We start from the raw sequence: 19,072 nt of genomic DNA, 5'->3' as shown, positions 1-19,072 counted from the left end.
GCACAAGAGGGAGGGGATATGGGGATATGTGTATATGTATAGCTGATTCACTTTGTTATACAGCAGAAAGTAACACAACATTGTAAAGCAATTATATATACTCCAATAAAGATGTTAAAAAAAAATACATAGTGGTGATGGTTGTACAACCTTGTGAATGTAATTAATGCCATTGAATTATATTCTTAAGATGGCTAAATGGAAATTTTAATTATATATGTATATATTTACTACAATTTAAAAAATTAATAATGTAATATACTAAAAGACACTGAATTGTACACTTTAAATGGGTAAATTATATGATATATGAATTATATCTCAATAAAGCTTTTTTTTAAAAAAAAAGTAGCACATTTTTCTGCAACTTGCTGTTTTACTTTTAACAATATATCCTAGGGAACTTTCCAAGTCAGGACATAGATAAATTCTTTGTTCTTATTTTTTTATTTACTTATTTACTACAGCTGTGGTTATGCAGATATACTATGGTTTATTAAGCAGTCCAATAAGGCTGGACACATGGGTTGTTTTAAGTCTTTTGCTATTTCAGACAGTGCTACAGTGAATAAGTTTATACACACATGTGAATGTATCACATGAACATATCAAGTCTGTTGTAATACTTATGAATTTTAATTAATCTGTTGAGTGAGAATTATACTGTCCAATTATTATAATTGTTGTTGAGAGTATTTTGTGTGTTTTAGGGCCATTTGTATTTCTTTTTTCTGTGAATTGTGTATGTGTCTGTTGCTGTTCTATTGGTGTGGTTGGTCTTTTATAAATTCCCTTTTAAAGGAGCTTTTATATATTAGGGAGGTTAGTCCTTTGCCTTCGATAAGAATTGCAAACATTATTCTGTTTGCAGTTTGTCTTCTGATTTTGTTTGTTTTTTTATGCTTTAGTTTTAACTTTTATATAGTCAAATTTATCTTTTTTTTTTTTTTTTTCAGTATGCGGGCCTCTCACTGTTGTGGCCTCTCCCATTGTGGAGCACAGGCTCTGGACGCACAGGCTCAGGGGCCGTGGTTCATGGGCCCAGCCACTCCGTGGCATGTGGGATCTTCCCGGACCAGGGCACGAACCCATGTCCCCTGCATCTGCAGGCGGACTCTCAACCACTGCGCCACCAGGGAAGCCCAAATTTATCAATTTTTGAGTCATTTATAAAAGGTCATCCCTGCTGCAAAGTTATAAAGGAATTTGTCCAGTTTTCTTCAATTAGTTTTATTATTTTAATTTCTACATCTAGGTATTTGAGCCATTTGGAGTTCATCCAGGTACATGTTGTAAGGAATGGATTTAGCTGTATGTTTTTCCAGATGTCAGATATCAGTCTTAGTTGTTCCAACAGCAGTTTTTAAAATAAAGTTCATATTTCCCTGACTACTTGAGATTCCACCTTTATTGTATACTCAATTCTGGTATACATTGTTTTTGTTTTGGGTTTTTTTTTTTTCGGCTGTGCCACGTGGCATGCAGGATCTTAGTTCCCTGACCAGGGATTGCACCCGGGCCCTGGCAGTGAAAGTGCCAAGTCCTAACCACTGGACTGCCAGGGAATTCCCTGGTATATATTGTATTTATTTCTGGACTTTCTATTTCAGTCTCTTAGTGTGTCTGTCTGCTCATACACCAGTATCACACTGTTTTAATCAGTAACTTTAAAAAAATTACGTTTTCATGTGTGGTCAGGCTAGTCCTCTCTCATTGCTCTTCCTTTTAGCATTTTCCTGGCTATCTTTGCTTATTTTTCTAACCAGTACTCTTTTATCACTACTATGACCAAGCAGGCCCCTATGGTGTCTTCCCAGGACAGAACCCTCCCCCATATCCTCTGCTTTAGCTCCTGTCTGAAGTACCTAGATAATAGTATCTGCTGCACATTTCTGGAGTTGTTTTACAGATGCAAAAACCCCCACAAAATGGAAGAAATTAACTACTTGATGACCATGAGCATGTAGTCCCCAGATCTACTGGTGCCTAAGGATTGATAATGTTAACCCCTGTTACCTCACTATCAACCAATCAGAGAACTGTGCACGAGCTGATCACTTACCCTGGGACTCCTCCTCCCTCACCTTGCCTTTAAAAATGCTTTGCTGAGACCCATTGGGGAGTTTGGGCTTTTTGAGCATTAGCTGTCTTGGACTACTTGTATGGCACCTTACAATAAATGCTGCACTTTCCTTCAACATGTTACCAAGTCCAAGCTCGCTCTGCTCACCGCATGACAGGCCAATAAATCGGGAGACAAGGTGTTGAGGCAAAGAGTAGCGACTTTATTCCAAAAGCCGGCAGACCAAGATGGCAGACTAGTGTCCTACAGTGTCTTATCAGTGTCTGGATGCTAGTTTCTTTTATAGAACAGAGAGGGGAGGAGGTGAGGAAGTAAAGTAAAAAGGCCATAAGTCTTGCAAAATATCTCCTGGTTTTGGCCAGCCTCGGGGAGGGGATATGTTAATTTCTTCTTTTCTGCAGCCATTCACAGGTGGGCAGGGTCAGGGTGCTTCCCTGTGAGCTGAACAAAGGCACTTTAGTTTAACATTCAGGCAGAGGGGCAGGGTTTCCCGAGGAAGGCCATTACATATGCCAATAGCTATAGATAGAACAAAAGCAATGGAAAGCAAAGGTCAAAGTAAAAGAAACAGATCCAACATGGAGTCAGATTTTGTTCTTCCCTGTTACAACCACAGCCTGGTGTCAGTCGATTGGCTTTACTGCGTGCAGGTGAGCAGACCCAAGTTTGGTTCAGTAACAATACCTTATAAACCATTTAGTTCTGAAACCAAGCAGGACCCTGTGGGGCCCTCCCTGGTACAAATCCTTTCCATGTCTCCCATTTCTTGTTTGTAGGAAATAGGCTTCGTTCAGCCCCCTTGACCTTCCCTGAGTTCCAAAGGGCAGATTCAAACAGTTCGCTAATTAGCGAAGGAAGGGGATGTAGAAACAAGGGAGGAGCGGTCAAGAAACAATAGTGCAGACTTGGGGCAGGGTCCTGGCTTCTCCTCAAGGAATATACATAACAATACCTTTGAGTTCTGCAGGAACTAATGCCCCCACCCAGGTGGAGGATGGTAACTTCAGGTAACTTTTGCCTATAAAAACTTCTCCCCTAAGACCATTGGGGAGTTTGGGGGTTTTGAGCACAAGCCACCTGTTCTCCTTGCTTGGCCCTGCAATAAAACTTTCTCTGCTCCAGACTCTGATGTTTTGGTTTGTTTGGCCTCACTGTGCGTTGGGCACACGAACTTGTGTTCAGTAACAGCCAGCAGGCTAGAATCAAGTCTGCAACATAATCCATTCCAGTTTATCAAGTCTTAATGCTTTTTTTTTTAGCAGAAATTGAATAAATCACTTGCAATAAAACTGTAAATACAATTTGGTAAACAGTTTTTTCATTTAAGCACTTTCCTGTTATTACAGTCTTTTTAAACATAACATTCCATAATTTCCATAACTATTCATCTACTGTTGGATACTTTCCATTTTCCCTATTGTTTCTATTCCTTTTCATCATGAAAAACAAAACAAAACAAAACAACAACACTGCAATGAGTATCTTTATGCATAAGATCACTTTAAATAGTTTTCGGCACTGATCTTTAGTGGGATTATTGAAGTGGCATCTTTAAAATTGTGGATACACATTACTAAACCTTCTACCTGTTTACACTCCAACAAGCTAGTTCATGCAGCATCAACTTTGCCACACTTTTCTCATCAGCAATTGATTACCTCAGTACTTTGAAAGGTCACTTACAGCATTTTAAGTGTGCAAACGTGGGGTGAGTGGGATCCATTGTGTTGGGATTAGTTGTAGCCAATGGGGGAGGTTAGATTGCCCAGGGACTGAATTGTTCTTCTGTTTGTTTTTTTGTCTGCTTTTTGTTTTCTCAATTCTGACTAAATTGTTTTTAACAAATGAGGTTTCCAAAGACAATGAGGAAAAGTGGAGATCAGGAAGGAATAGTTTCATTATAATTTCATTATGGAGTAAATAGAAAATGTTTTCTATTTCAAATAAGTTACTCAAACTTTTGGAACACTACCCATTGAAAAGCTGGAGGCTACATGAATTATGTTTTGGTACAGTTGGTACCAGTGTTAAGATATCAGTGTTCACAATGAAAATGTTTATTACTGCTGACTGAAAAAAACAGAAAACAAAAAACAAAAAAAAAAAACCCCACTATTCAAAGTGGGAATTAAAAAAAAAAAATCACCCGCCTTGAACCCATCAGGAGGATCAAAGCACCTTTTAAAGCCTGTGTACACAATTTACATATTAAACCACTCGTCATTGAGCCAACAAAATGACAGCTTTTTAGATACTGGGAAAGAAAAAAACTCACACTAGAAAAGCATATTATACAACCAAATTCCTTGAGGTAATGGCAAGGGCATATCACCGCAAGAAAAAAGGGAAGAGCATTAAAAAGTTCCTTCTCAGCCCTTAGGTCCTTTAGAGAAATGATTGCCTTTTAACTCATTTTTGGACATGTTTTGGATGCATTTTGGATACAAAGGTCTATTCTTTGTTATCTTAAGAGCACTGTTTTGTTTCCATTTTCTCCCCATTTCTCCATAATCGTTTGATTCTAAATACCATTTCCATGACAGGAAAGTGGCTTCTTTTTGTACTTGGCAGATACTGCTATAAGTATGTGAAAGTGTCATTTGGATGTCATTGGTCCAGTCAACCCTCTTCCAATTTGTAATTTTGCTCTTTCAGTTTGTATTTCTCTTTTCTCCTTTTTTCCATTTCAGTGGCCCATCATTTGCTGTTTCTCTTATTCTTTAGCACCTCATTAGGAGTGGGTAGGCAATGGGGAGGAAGGAGTGTATGAACTCAAACCTGTTAACTCTTGGAAAAAATATTTCAGTGAAGATCTCTGAAGTTATGTCCCTTAAAGTTATTTTGTTTCCGAAACGTGTAATCTTACGCAAATTGAAGACTAACATCTCCAGCCAGTCTTAGAATTGTATTTTGGGGGGGCACAGGGTGAGGAACTTGAATCAACCCTTGCATTTAGAGCACCAGGACTTGAAAAGCCAAGTGCAATTATGTAAGTCAGTATTTTAAATAATACAACCTCTACCAGAATTTCTTGTTTTTCCTTCATCTCCATATTCTCGGAATAGGAATACTGATAGGGCTGTTTTAATTGTACAGCGAATGCGGGTGCAATGCAAGTTCAAAACAAGTTTGGGGGCTGGTTTACGTGAACCTGAGTTAGCTGCTTGGCAATCAACACGGTTTTTCATTCAACAGAATCTCGTGAGGCTTCTGGGTGAAGAACTTGCCCTTGTTCCTGTCAGATTTAAATAATAAAAATGATGCTTAAAAATTATGTCCTCTTGAATAACTTGTGTCAGGTCAGTTCTTAGGCCTCCCTCTTCCTCCTCAGGTTCCTGGCAGGAAACGCGTGGAGAAGGAGAGGATGAAAACGTTCCAGTTCCCAGCTGCAGCGCGTTAGAAAAATTTTCCATCCCTTAGTTGAGCCCTTGACTGCTTGAAAAGTGTGGTTTGAAACAGGGTTTCTCTTATCTCTTTTTAAAAGCCTCTTTCTGGTATAGTGTTACAAATAGCAAGCGGGTTTCCGATTTAACCAAGTGACGCCTCCTCCCCTCCAGCCCTGAGGCTCTTTAAAACAAAATAACCAAAATTCAGGTTCTGTAAATTCTAGAGGGGGAGGGGTGGGAAACCAGGCTTGTGGAGGGCAACGGACTACAATTCCCACAAACCCTCGCAGGCTGGTATCCAGCCTGTCTCTCCCCTCTCTCCCTCCCCACGCCCCTGTGCCCTGCGCTTGCGCGGAAAGCCCTCCGCTTAGAGGAGGGGGCGGGGACAGAACTACGCGCCTGGAGGAAAAGGAGGAGGAGGAGGAAAAAAAGAGACCATAGACTTCCACCTGGGCCTAGAGCGGTTCTTAAAGTAGCGGGGAGAGGCGGGCGGGTTGGGACCACCTTCAATACAGGCCGCCGGCGGTATCATGGCGACCCGGAACGCCCCTCCCCAAGGTGAGCGGCCTGGGCCCGAAGTAGTATCTTAGAGACGGCTCACAGCTCTCGACCTTGGCTCGGGGGTGCGTCTTCCTTCCCCTGTCCCAGGGTTCCTGGGGGCTCTGTTTGCTTGAGGCAACCCTTTGAGCACCCACTTCGGACTAGACTCGCTCTCCCCTCTAGGACCCTCGCCCTCAACACAGCCCCACCTCCTGCCTTACCTTCACCTCCGGCCGTTCCTGTCCATCTTCTAACGTTTTTTGGTTGTTGTTTTTTTTAAGTCTTGGTTTTGAAATCATTTCTTCTTGTCGGGCCTCTAACCGGTTCCGTCAGTGGAGGACCCCCCCCTTCTTTCTCCCACTGATGAAAACGGACCCTGCACTGACCCTGAACCTGAGATTTGGGGGTGACCTTTCATGCTGTGAAACTTTGAACTGACCCGCTGAGATTGGGGGGAGACCCTGCTGTGAAACTCTGACCTGTCCCTACTGAGATTTGGGGTGCGGGGGTGACCCCTCTGCTGCGTAAGTGACGTTGCCCCGGCACCCAGGCCGGTCTCTGGGCCTTTGAGAAGGAGATGCGTGGCCCTTTACTGTCAAGGCCCTAGTCTCAGGGATTGGGTTTAAGAAACTTTGTTTCCATCTGGGCGTTTTTAGCTGTATGCCAAATGTAACAATGAGTTGTAACAGATGAAAATGTACAGGGCATTTTTAACTTTCGGTTGACTGTAAATTTGTTGCTTTCATTTTTTGCTTTGAAGAATATGAAAGTGATGATGATTCTTACGAAGTGTTGGATTTAACTGAGTATGCAAGAAGACACCACTGGTGGAATCGAGTGTTTGGCCACAGTTCCGGACCTATGGTAGAAAAATACTCAGTAGCCACCCAGATTGTAATGGGTGGAGTGAGTGGCTGGTGAGAAAAACATCTTTTTTTGTTAAATTTCATTGGGAGCCTGACTACTGCCCTTTTGTATCTGGGCCAATTACGTGCTCAGTCAGTGGCTTTACACTGTTAATCCCAGAAGAGCTGTACCTTGAGGCTTTTCTCTGTGGTATGATTAGTGTAATCAACACCCAGAGACTGTTGGGTTTTGGTGATCATCCTCCGCCACCCTCCACTGTCCCCTCCTCACCCTTCCTTTGATTCTTTGTATATTTTCGCCCATTTCAGATTTCGCAGATATAGTGAATCTGATTCAGTGACAGTGGGTAAGGAGGGAAAAATATAGAAGACTTAATTATATGTAAATAATTTTTACTTGTTCAGTGCTAACAACCGGAAAACCCTGTGAGAATTCCCGCAGTAAAACTGGTCTCCAGGATTATCGGCCCTGTGGAGAGCAGTGTAAAATTCTCAGTAAAAAGTACTGATTATGTTACATATGATTCTAATTTGGATTATGATAATACTTTGAAGTAGAGTTGTAGATTGGGTCTTGGTTGGAATTAAAGGACTGATTGCTTACTCAGTAATAATACTGTGGAGTACATTAAGGGGGAGAGGTTAATAAGCATTAACCTAACCAGTTAACATTTCAGATCACATGATTATATAATTGCTACTGTAGATATAATTCTGTTATTCTTAGACTAAAAGATTAGCCAAATAACAAGGGTCAGAAACAAGTTTGACTCTTTATTTTGAAAATGTTCATGACCCTAGAGGATTTCTGAAGTTAGTGTACGTGCTTAACTTGTGAGTAATCATTTATTTCTTAGATTCTAAGTTAAATTCATCTTACATTAATTTAAATATTTACATATTTAAACTGAGTATAAAATGATTTTTTTGATTTGTGTTTTACTTGCACCTTGGAACAATGGTGCACTCTTTTATGCCTTTTTTTAATAAATGCCATTTTATGGTAGAAACACTCACTGTGAAGATTCTGTGACAAAGAGGTGCAGTATTTATTCATGATGTGTACTTATTAGTGCTGCTTATGAAAAAAGCCTGCAGTTAGAGAGATGCCTGGTCAGAGCCCTGGTTATTCAGATGATTTTTCACAGGCCAGTGTTACCTTGATGCCCACAATTCAGGGCCTGGCCTTCCGCTTAAATAAGCTCACAATTTGGTGCCATGGGTGATGGGTTAATGTGAGTCAAGGCCTAAAGCCCCACCTTAAAAGAGACTAAAAAATAATTGAGCACTAGAATTAAATTGCTGTGTGTTTTCTCCTTGTAGGCTAAGCTTGGTGAGAAGCCCAATGATTGGCAAGCGTTTGCTTGGAAAGCCTAGAGACAGAAGAGGGGAAGTTAGTAGACTCATTTTAGTGGCTCATGCCGTCAAGCAAAGGATAGACATGCTTGTGGAGCACATTCCCCAGGATGTTGTTAAGACCTGGCTGCTGCTTGCCTCCTCTGTTCCCTTTTCTGAGTCTTTGTTGCTGTCTCCCCTACTGAGGGACACATATGTTTGAACTGTAGCCAGGTGTCAGTCCAGGAGCTGTGTAATAGGACCCTAATATTATACAGGTGATTTGTTGCAATGACTTTAGATTCAGTGTGATAAATTTTTGGAATTTTCTTAGGGTATGAAACTGATGTACTGTTGTGGCATACATTAAGGAGGAATGGTTAATAGATGTTAACTTAACGAGTTAATAATTCAGACCAATTCAGGACATGAATGGGAAACTGAGGAGATTATGTTTAGCTGTAGGTAGCTATAGGTTCTTGATCATAATAAGAAATTAAAACTGATAGCAGGATGGGTGGCTGCTAGGCGAGATGGGAGGTGTGAAGATTAGCTAGAGTGTCCTTAGTGTGGTCTGGAAGCAAGGTAGTGATGCCCTTGAGGATGGAAAGAAGACAAAAGACAATCAAATGATGTTTTGGCGATACTCGAGTATATACAATTGGCCGTCAGTTGGACCCCAAAGGCAATGAAGAAGGCAGCCTGAGATGAGCATGAGGTAACAGGCCTAGAGAATGGTGCAGTCACTTACAAATTGGGACCTTAGCAACAGCTGGTTTGGTTGGAAAGATGTTTGCTTTGGGACATTTTGAATATGTGGTTCTGGGTGGCAAGAGAAGCTCATCATTTAATTGGAAATGTAAATTTTCCATTTATGAAGGTGTATGTGTATTAGTTTCCTAAGGCTGTTGTAACAAAGTACCACAACTAGGTAGCTTAAAATGAGAGAAACTTATTCTCTCACAGGTCTGGAGGCTAGAAATTTGAAAGGTGTCAACAGGGTTGGTTCCTTCCTGGAGGCTCAGGGAGAATTTGTTCCATGCTTCTCTCCTGTCTTCTGGTGGTTGCCAGCAATCCCTGGCATTCCTTGACTTGTAGACATATCACTCCAATTCTGCCTCTGTCGTCACATGGCTGTCTTCCCTCTGTGTATCTCTATGACACATTGGATTTGGGGCCCACCCAACTCCAGTATAGCCTCATCTGAACTAACTATATCTACAATGACCTTATTCCAAATAAGGTCACATTCTGAGGTTCTGGGAAGGACATGGATTTCGGGGGTGACACTCTTCAACCCAGTACAGAAGGCTGGAGTTGGGAATCTGAGATTCTTTTGCATACTGGGTCTGGAATACTTAAGGGAATAATGAGCTCACTGAAGGAGAGAATCAAAAAAGAAGTATGGGTTGACATCCTTACAGGATAGATGAGACAAAACAGGTTTAATATAGAGATAGGAATAGATAAGGAAGCCATGAGAAATATGGGCTGAAGTATAGTCGTGAAGGTGGAACTCCAGCTGGACCTTAAAGGGTAGGAAAGTTTTAGATAGGTAGAGCTAGGTAGAAACCCCTAGAAACAGGGAGGTTAATAGCTTGAGCAACAGTGGTGACATATTTGGAAACTGGGTTGGAGCAGAAGGTTTGGGTAGAGTGAGAGTCGACCAGGTGTGTGGAACATCTTGAGTGTATTAAAAAAAAACAAAACAAAACTAAGCACTTTTATTATGAGGAATTTCAACTTAATACAAGTATAGAAGGAAGAGTATAATGAACCCCTGAGTACTCAACATTCAGTTTCAGTAGCCAGTCTTTTTCCTGTAAATTCCCCTCTTCTTCTCTCCATCCCTTATTTTGAAGCACATCTCAGACAATTTAGTTATGCACTTTTGACTAGTCTATATAACTGACGGGAAACATTGTGGGTTTCTGAGCGGGTAAGGGGCATGATCAAAAGAACTGGGAAGACATTAAGATTTTATTAGGAAAGCAGTGAAAAGTAGAAGGGAGAGAGTTTAGTACATCATTGATTGTTCTCATCCTTTGTCATTTCTTCCATTAAAGGTGTGCGGGATTTTTGTTCCAGAAAGTTGGAAAACTTGCAGCAACTGCAGTAGGTGGTGGCTTTCTTCTCCTTCAGGTATGTCAGAGCTTTTGGTCCTTGCCTCTGCTTACATATGTAGCCCTTAGGAACTGAGAAAGTCAAGTTTAGCCATTTCACTCCTGTCCATTTTAATAGAAGATGGAATTTCTCTTTTAGGCATCAGTTTATGGAAAAACTTAAATGAGTTTTGAAAGCTGGCATCTGTCATGAAAAGCATCAATTTAAATACTTCTGAGGTTTTTTAAGCATAGTTTGATCCCAGCTATTAAAAACACAACTGTTAAAATTTGAGGTATCTCATTTTTTCTTATTTACCTAAATTTTCCTTGAAGCATCTCCCTGGAAAAATAAACATTTCATCAATAGCATAACCTGTTCATGCTGACCATTTAAAACATATATTTAAAATTCACACACACTCTCAAGAACCTGCTGTATAAAAAAATAAAATATAATTCAAAAATTCAAAAAAAATTCACACACACTCTCATACACAATATATAAAATTCAAGAAGTCTCTTTCCTGTTTCCTAGCCAGTTTTCCTTCCTAGGGGAAAATGCTGTTAGCAATTTCTAACATGTTTTTTAAAACTAGGGAACCATAGTAATATAGAAAGTGGAAAATTGGGTTTAAAAAATCATTCATAATCCTATTTCTGAGGCAAGTGGATTTGAAGTTTTAGTCTTGTTCATGTTCCTCTAAGTATAAGGTTCAAAAATGCTTTGCTGTTAGAGGATGTTTATCAGGATATTATCTGGCATTAATGTCTGTTTGGCATATATTTTCCCCAAAATATCATTCCCTGAAGATCAAATATAGTAAATCCTAAAATTGAAAATTTCTGGGAATGAATGTTAGCAACAATTTTAAAGATACAGAAATCTGTCAGATTTTAAAAATGATTGATGGTCATAGCAACCAAAATCTGAGTTCAGCACCTAAGCCATTGATCATGTAATAACCAGTGTCATTGCCTGAAGTACAAAGGGACTGGATTCATATGTGTTAAGCACAGATTTTAAGTTGTTTACTAAGCAGTTTAAATATATACATATATGTATGTATTTTTTTTCTGTTGGTGGTATTATTAGGGGTAATTGCTTATGACTTGTGGTAAGAGGTAAAAAGGAATATGGTTCATATCTAAATTTAGTCCTTTGGATGAATATGCCAGTATTTGTACAAAGGAGAATTTTATTTAAGCTGATTTTTGACTTGGGTTTATATAGAACCAAGAATTAAGATATTTATATAGTTATCAAGAATCAAGATAGTGAATTCTATAGCTATTTTGAAAACTCAGTTGTCATTTCTGTTTAGTGGAAAAGGGTACTGGACCAAAGCAGAGTTCCCTAAAATGTTAACAGATAGAGAGAATTATACATTTCAGTGTACTCTGCATGTCAGTTTTTCAGAAGTCCATTTCAGTCCACTTGATATGTACCCTTCAAACCCACGTTTTGCTGTTGCCACCTTCTACTTCGTGTCTAGTCCACATATTGTTTGAAGTCACTGATTAGAAGAGCATGAGACCTGTCAGCATCAAACCAATTTTTCCCACAAATATGACTTACCTTGAAAACTCAGTAGAAGGAAACAAAGAAGAAAAAAGAAACAAATGGCATTTAGGCTAATTACCTATTATTTAGTCTCGCTTCCATATTTTTATTAAAGATAAATATTAGTTTGCTTACAACTTAAAGCTTTTCTAGTAACTCAGGTGTTTTCCAGTAGATATTTACCACACTGCCATCTTAAAACAGACAGTGGTATATAAATCTTTTAAATTTATTTATTTATTTTTTTGAGTTGTACATGCCCATAATTCAGAGGGTCAAGTACATGTATAATGCTTATTACAGATTAGGGTAGTTCTTTGCCTCCCTCGCTACCTCCCCATTTTTCCCTCCCTTGAGGTAACCAGTTTGAACTACTAGCTGATTCTTAAGGTATTTATTTCCTTTTTCCTAAACAAGTGAATTGGACATTTCTCTATCTTTCAGTTTGAGGTATTAACTGTTGGCTTCCCGTTACGGAATATGGGAATTTAGCTATGACGTATTGAACTTCTCTGTGTGCCCCACCCCCCCAACCCCCACATCACCTGAGTATTGTTATTTCATTATTGTATTAGATCATTACCTGGAGTTCACTGAGCTCTGGAATCTGTAAAGTAATGTCTTTAACCATGTTCAGGAAGGTTTTGGCCATTATTTCTTTAAATATTTTCTCCTATTCTTTCTTCTCCTTCTGAACATGACTCTGATTGATGAATGTTGGGCTCTTTGATAATGTTCTGAGGTTTTGTTCATCTAGTTTTTCAGTCTTTTTTCAGATTGTGTAATTTCTAGTGATCTAGCTTCAGGTTCACTGACTCTCTGTCATCTACCTTCTGCCGTTAAGGCTATCCAGTGAATTTATTTCAGATACTGTATTTTCCAATTCTAGAATTTTCATTTGGTTCTTTTTATATTTTCTATATCTCTGATGAGATTTCTTATCTTTTCACTGATTACAACTGTAGTTTCCTTTACCTCATTGAGCATAGTTACAGTACTGCTTTAAAGTCCTGTAAATTTCAATATCTGGGTCATCTCAGAGTTGGCATCTGTTGATTTTCTTTTGCGAGTAGGCCACATTTTCTTGTTTTATCATATCAAATAACTTTGTATTTTATCCCTGGGCGTTAGGAATGTTACATCGTGGAGAATCTGGATTCTGTTTTATTCCTCCGAAGTTTGTTAATGTTTTGATTTTAGTAGGCAGTTAACTTGGTTAGACTCAAATTGCAAACTCCATTTCACCTGTGGTGGATAGTGGCTCAAATCTCAGTTTATTATTTTTTATTTTTATTTTTATTTTTTTTTGCAATACGCGGGCCTCTCACTGTTGTGGCCTCTCCCGTTGCGGAGCACAGGCTCCAGGCGCGCAGGCTCAGCGGCCATGGCTCACGGGCCCAGCCGCCCCGCGGCATCTGGGATCTTCCCAGACCGGGGCACGAACCCGTGTCCCCTGCATCAGCAGGCGGACTCTCAACCACTGCGCCACCAGGGAAGCCCTCAGTTTATTTATTTTTTAAGCCTTAGCCAGAGTGCTTCATTATGCCCCATGAACGTGTGGTTCAGAACTTGGGTAGAGTTTACACATAGAATTTGGGGCTCCCCTTCTCTAGCTGTGTCCTTTCTGGCAGCTGTTATTGTCCTGGGCTCTGCCCTCTGGTTCTTCAGGCCAGAAAGGTGGCATGTTTTCTATTGAACTTTTAGCCACCCTGCAACTGCATCTTATCCTCAGGATAAAGCCAAAAAAATGGGCAACTTACCTTACATTGGTCTCTTCCTACAAGTTTCACCTCCTCTTCAAAATCTGCTTCCTTTTGTTAATTCTGGAGCCCTTGTGTTTTAACCAGGGTTTATAGTCGCTGTCTATGGGAGGGACCTTAAGGTTCATCATCCCCTCCATGTCTGTGACCCAAATTGCCATGTCAGGTATTGCCAGGAAAAGCTTTCACTTGCCATTTGGTTTCATTACCACTCTGTTTTGCTGAGGCTAGAGTTAGAAGTGATAGAAGGTGAGTAAATATAGGGATAAATGCAGATAAATAGATTCTTCTATGGAGTCATTCACAGTGAAAATGGAACCTAAGATTCCCAGCCTATTTATATAAAATCAGATATTTTTATTTTTTGAAGTATTTTATGTGTGGTTCATACTTAAAGTGATGTATTAAAAGATTACAAAGAAAGCATAAGCTTGGTAGAAGTGATTTATAATGGTATACAAGGCTCAATTGTTTACTACTCATGTGATTCTTTATATGTTGATTGTATTATTCGGAGGGACTACCTTTACTGACTTAACACACACACTGTTGTTCCTGCTCAGATTTTGCAGTGTCTCAGTAGCACCATATGAGAGTTTTTCTTAGGGGTAGTAGGCATTTAGCTGTAGCTTTATTAAAAGGATTTATGGCATGAAGGTTGTTTAGAGCATATTTTCTTTTATATTTCACTTTCAAAAGCAATTACCAGAAAGTATTCTTTTTTTTTTTTTTTTTGCGGTACGCGGGCCTCTCACCGCTGTGGCCTCTCCCGTCGCGGAGCACAGGCTCCGGACGCGCAGGCTCAGCGGCCATGGCTCATAGGCGCAGCCGCTCCGCGGCATGTGGGATCCTCCCGGACCGGGGCACGAACCCGCGTCCCCTGCATTGGCAGGCGGACTCTCAACCACTGCGCCACCAGGGAAGCCCAGAAAGTATTCTTAATTTGACTAAAGAGTCAGAGTTAGTGAAGAGCCTTTATCAAGCTACTTTAGTGACCTAGTAGCTGATTGGCTACTGATCTCTTATAATTAAACATCTCTTTAATTAAAGGTACTTTTTTATTAGCTATATAATTTCAATAGTCTCTGTGCCTTTTTAGCTAATTCTCAAATTCCAAAAATTATGATAGGATTATAGAATAGTTATAATACAATTTTTGGAATCTTTTCCTATTAAGTACTATACTTCTCTTAACATAGTGTTCATCACATCTAAGTAATTATTTATGCTTAAGTCTGTTTTCCCTAATGGACCATAAGCTCTCTGAGGGTGGGGACCTATGTCTCCCTTGTTCTTGGCCACAGCTTGGAGACCTAGAACAGTGCTTGGCACAGAATAGGCACTCACTGTCTGTTAATGAATAAATTAGTGGATAAATTGTGATTTCTTACCCATAAGCTTCATACATTTCTTGAAATCTAAATGTTCATATATCGTATTAGCAACCTAGTTGGTTTAGAATTAACCATTTTTATCACATTTTTGCAGATTGCCAGTCACAGTGGCTATGTGCAGGTCGACTGGAAGAGAGTTGAAAAAGATGTAAACAAAGCAAAAAGACAAATTAAGAAACGAGCAAATAAGGCAGCACCTGAAATCAACAATATAATAGAAGAAGTAAGACAATGTACATTTTTGGCTCCTTTTTTTTTTTTAATGAATCTTAGTAGAAAATGTGACTAGGGATTATCTTCTTTAAAAAAAAAATGGTGTTTCTGGTCATATCTAGAGTGTTAAGTAAAATTTGGGATCAAGCCACCATTTAAATCACTCATTTTTTTTACTTGTTAACTAAAACTACCTTTTTCTTTTTTTTGAAGTAGAATAGTTTGAAAATGTATATATTTATTTTATTAACATATATATTAGTTTTATTCATGTTTTTATGTGAATTTTGCCTGTTTTCTTCTTATATTCTGTTTAGAATTGAATTGCATGCTCCTTTGCCTTTATTTTAATTCTGTCCTTTTACTTCCCCCAACTTTTATTTTGAAAAATTTCAGATCGGTTGAAAAGTTGAAAGACAAAAACAGTGAATACCCAAATACCCTTCACCTATTCATCAAATTGTTCATGTTTCACCACATTTGCTGGTGCGCGCGCGTGTGTGTGTGTGTGTGTGTGTGTGTGAGTGAGTGAGAAATTTACCCTTTTTTTTTGTTTTTTCCCGAACTGTTTAAGACATCAGGTCTTTTTATTCTTAAATACTTCAGCACATATGTCCCAAGAGTACAGATATTCTCCTATACTATTACCATTACCCTTATTAATCCCCCCAAACTTAACATGGATACAATAATATTTCCTAATATAGAGTTCATATTACAATTTTTCCACAAAATATCTTTTACATCGTTTCCCCCCGATTAAGAATTACATATTGCATTTGGTTGTCATGTCTCTGAAGTCTGCTTTAATCTTAGATGGTCCCCTCATCTGTTTTTTTGTTTTTGTTTTTCTATCTTTCATGACACATTTTTGAAACATCTAGGCAGAGTATCGTACAGTCTGGCTTTGTCTGATTGCTTCTTCATGATTTTATTTGGGTTAAACATTTTATCAAGGTGTTATTTTTTTGATCCTGTGCATTTTTTCCTACTGGCTAAGTGAACTGACTGTTAATAAGTATCATTGTGCATATGCTGTGGGAATTTATTAAATCATCTACGTTAAAAACTTGCTGAATGGACCATTTATGCCAGCCCTATAGGGAGATTTCTTTTTACCTGTGAGAATTTTGCTGTCCATATGCCTGTTATCTCAGAAGCAGGAAGTTTACTGGGCCTGGCTGGGGGCTCTAGACTCCTTCAGTTTGTAACGGACAGCCCTGGCATCTTGCCTGGTTGTTGGCACCTACAATAGTAGGTATTTTTGCTGAATATTTACTGAATTGAGGAAAACATCTGAAAACGATACTTAGCTCTGGATTTAATAATTAAGAGTATTTTTAAGAATTTATATCTTTTTCTTATTGTGGTAATATACATAACATAAAATTTACCATTTTAACTATTTTTAAATGCACAGTTCACTGGCATTAAGTACATTCACACTTTCGTGTAACCATTACCACTATCCATTTCCAGAACTTTTTCATCATCCCAAATAGAAACTGTAACCATTAAGCAGTAATTCCCACAATCAACCCCTCTCCCCAGCCCTTGGTAACCTCTGTTCTACTTTCTGTCTTGATGAATTTGACTATTCATATAAGTGGAAATTATAACAACATTGTCCTTTTTTTGTCTGTCTTATTTCACTTACTGTAATGTTTTCAAGATTCATCCATGTTGTAGCACAAATCAGAGTATTTTTCTTTAAACTTTGTTTCAGGCAACAGAATTTGTCAAACAGAACATTGTGATATCCAGTGGATTTGTGGGAGGCTTTTTGCTAGGCCTTGCATCTTAAGGATATGAATGTTCTATCACAGTGGAGTCACCTCTGAGAAGAGAAATGGTGGTGACAAGATGGTCTCAGCATTACCCATTGACAGATTCTCCAGGATGACAAGAAACAACTAGCTGGACAGTACCAAACTCACTGCTTAGCATTTTGCCATCTGAAATTTGGCAGACTGGTATCTGCTATAAAACAATCTATATGGTCTGTGTATAATAGTATTCCTGAGCAAATCATGGCTTTCATTATTTTTTAAAAACTTGCATTTGTTTAAAATTTGCCTATAAAACACCACCGTTGGATGTAGATATGGAGAGAGAAAAAAATTTGTTGGCTATATTCCCCAGTGAAGTATCATCGTCATTTTATTTAAATAAGATGTTCTCCATTGTGCTTTTTAGTATAGTGCCAATAATTTAAAAATTTGTATTATAGCTTCAACAGTAGGGCTGACTTTTTTTTAAGGATATGTTTGCAATAAACTGAAGACCTGTAATGCCCTTTTATGGAAGGATTTACAAATAATAGAATTCTTAAAGTTATTAAACAAATTTAACACCAATTTTTAGGTTGTTTTTTCCTGCAATTCTTACCTTGCTTACTATGTAATAACTGTAGTAAATGCTCTTCTAGGGAAATACTACATGTCTAAAGCTCTTCTTTTTTTTGATGTCTGTAGTTGTAAAAATATCTTCTTGCATATAAGCTTCTAATTTTTTTATTCATTTGTTTATCTTGGCAGCCTGGGTAGAATTAATTATTTTGAGGGTACATATAGTTGGGTCACTGATTCGTTTTATTAACTTTGAGTGAAGCTTGTTTTTCATTTTAAAAAATCCTAATTATTATTTAGACCCTTTTTACAAAGAGGTAAAAATCACCTTAAAATACTTAGTAGTATAGTATGAATTTATTGTCTGAAGAACAGTGATTTTCTATATAATCATGAAATTGCAGTTTAAAGAGAATCATGTCTTTGATCTAGTCTTGAGATGTAAATGCTGAGGCTTTCAGCTTTTTAGGTAGCATTTTATGTTGGTCCCAACACTAGGCCAGTTGACTTGTTTCTCAGGGCAAATATCACACTCCCTCAGAGGGTCCTTGGCCTAGAAAAGCTTTTTGTATTGTTTGTTTTGTCCAGAGTTCTACGTTGGAATTGGGAAAAACAGCAGAACAACGTGTGTTGGAATCTTCAGATTGGAAAGACTTTGCAGATACTCAAGACTATCTCCTTTTGATAGGAAGTCTCTATAGTATTTTTTGTGTATTGTAAACATAAGGCATTTCATGCTTTTGAGATTGTTATAGTCTGTGTGCTTTCATTTTTGCAAGACTCCTTAAAATTGAATGTGGGATTGATCTTCATTTTCTTCCTTTACTCTCAGCGCCTCAGATAAAATGCTAAATAAAACTCAGACTTTCTTAATATGAAGTGATGTTGCTTATAAATACTTAATTTTTCTTCTTTGAGCTTTTCTCTCTTTCTGCCTTGCCTAGCTTTTCATGACTGTGGAATTAAAAGGGAAAAATATTCTACGTTAGGTAGAACCTGGGCCACGCTTCTGTGTGCCATGTCTGCATGATACCTTTCATCTGATGCAGTGTGGCAGGCTACTGTGGGAAGTTCTAGGACCTGGCTCAGTTTGTTCATTTTCGAAATATTTATAGTGTCTGTTCTGTGTGTGATATATTGGGAAAGTGGGGGGCACAAAAATGTCTGCCCTCAAATAAAGACTAAATATTCCTATATGAAAAGTTCCATACTACTATAGGAGAACTTGGCGTATGATTTAGTGGCAAATGAGTTGTAGAGGTAACTACTTTCAGAGTCCAAACATGAATGAAAAGTGAAAAAGAGCACTTCATTTTTTACCTATACATTTCCAAGTATTTTTTGATTTGTTTGAAAATATTTGTATACCAGTGTAAAATATTATCAGCTCTCTCCATACTCTCTCCTCTCTGTTAGTGCCCCTTGTTCTGCCTCGTGTCCGTGCCGTTTCCCCACGAGGCTGTACGCTACTTGAGGCAGTC

At 38.6% G+C, this 19,072-nt stretch overlaps 1 protein-coding gene across 1 annotated transcript; it reads left to right on the top strand.

The window, feature by feature from the left end:
• The first annotated feature begins 5,875 nt into the window (after positions 1-5,875).
• On the top strand, positions 5,876-18,867 carry FUNDC1 (FUN14 domain containing 1). Its single transcript, XM_027091238.1, has 5 exons — positions 5,876-6,027; positions 6,770-6,926; positions 10,277-10,352; positions 15,125-15,253; positions 16,970-18,867. Exons 1-5 carry the CDS (start codon positions 6,000-6,002, stop codon positions 17,045-17,047), a joined length of 468 nt encoding a protein of 155 aa, XP_026947039.1. The 5' UTR covers positions 5,876-5,999; the 3' UTR covers positions 17,048-18,867.
• Positions 18,868-19,072: the final 205 nt, after the last annotated feature.

This window comes from Aethalodelphis obliquidens, unplaced genomic scaffold, assembly GCF_003676395.1.
Source record: "Aethalodelphis obliquidens isolate GAN/ISIS:26980383/991018 unplaced genomic scaffold, ASM367639v1 scaffold71, whole genome shotgun sequence".
Lineage (NCBI taxonomy): Eukaryota > Metazoa > Chordata > Mammalia > Artiodactyla > Delphinidae > Aethalodelphis > Aethalodelphis obliquidens.
Note: the sequence above shows the minus strand (reverse complement) of the source record. Positions and strands in the feature narration are given on the sequence as shown.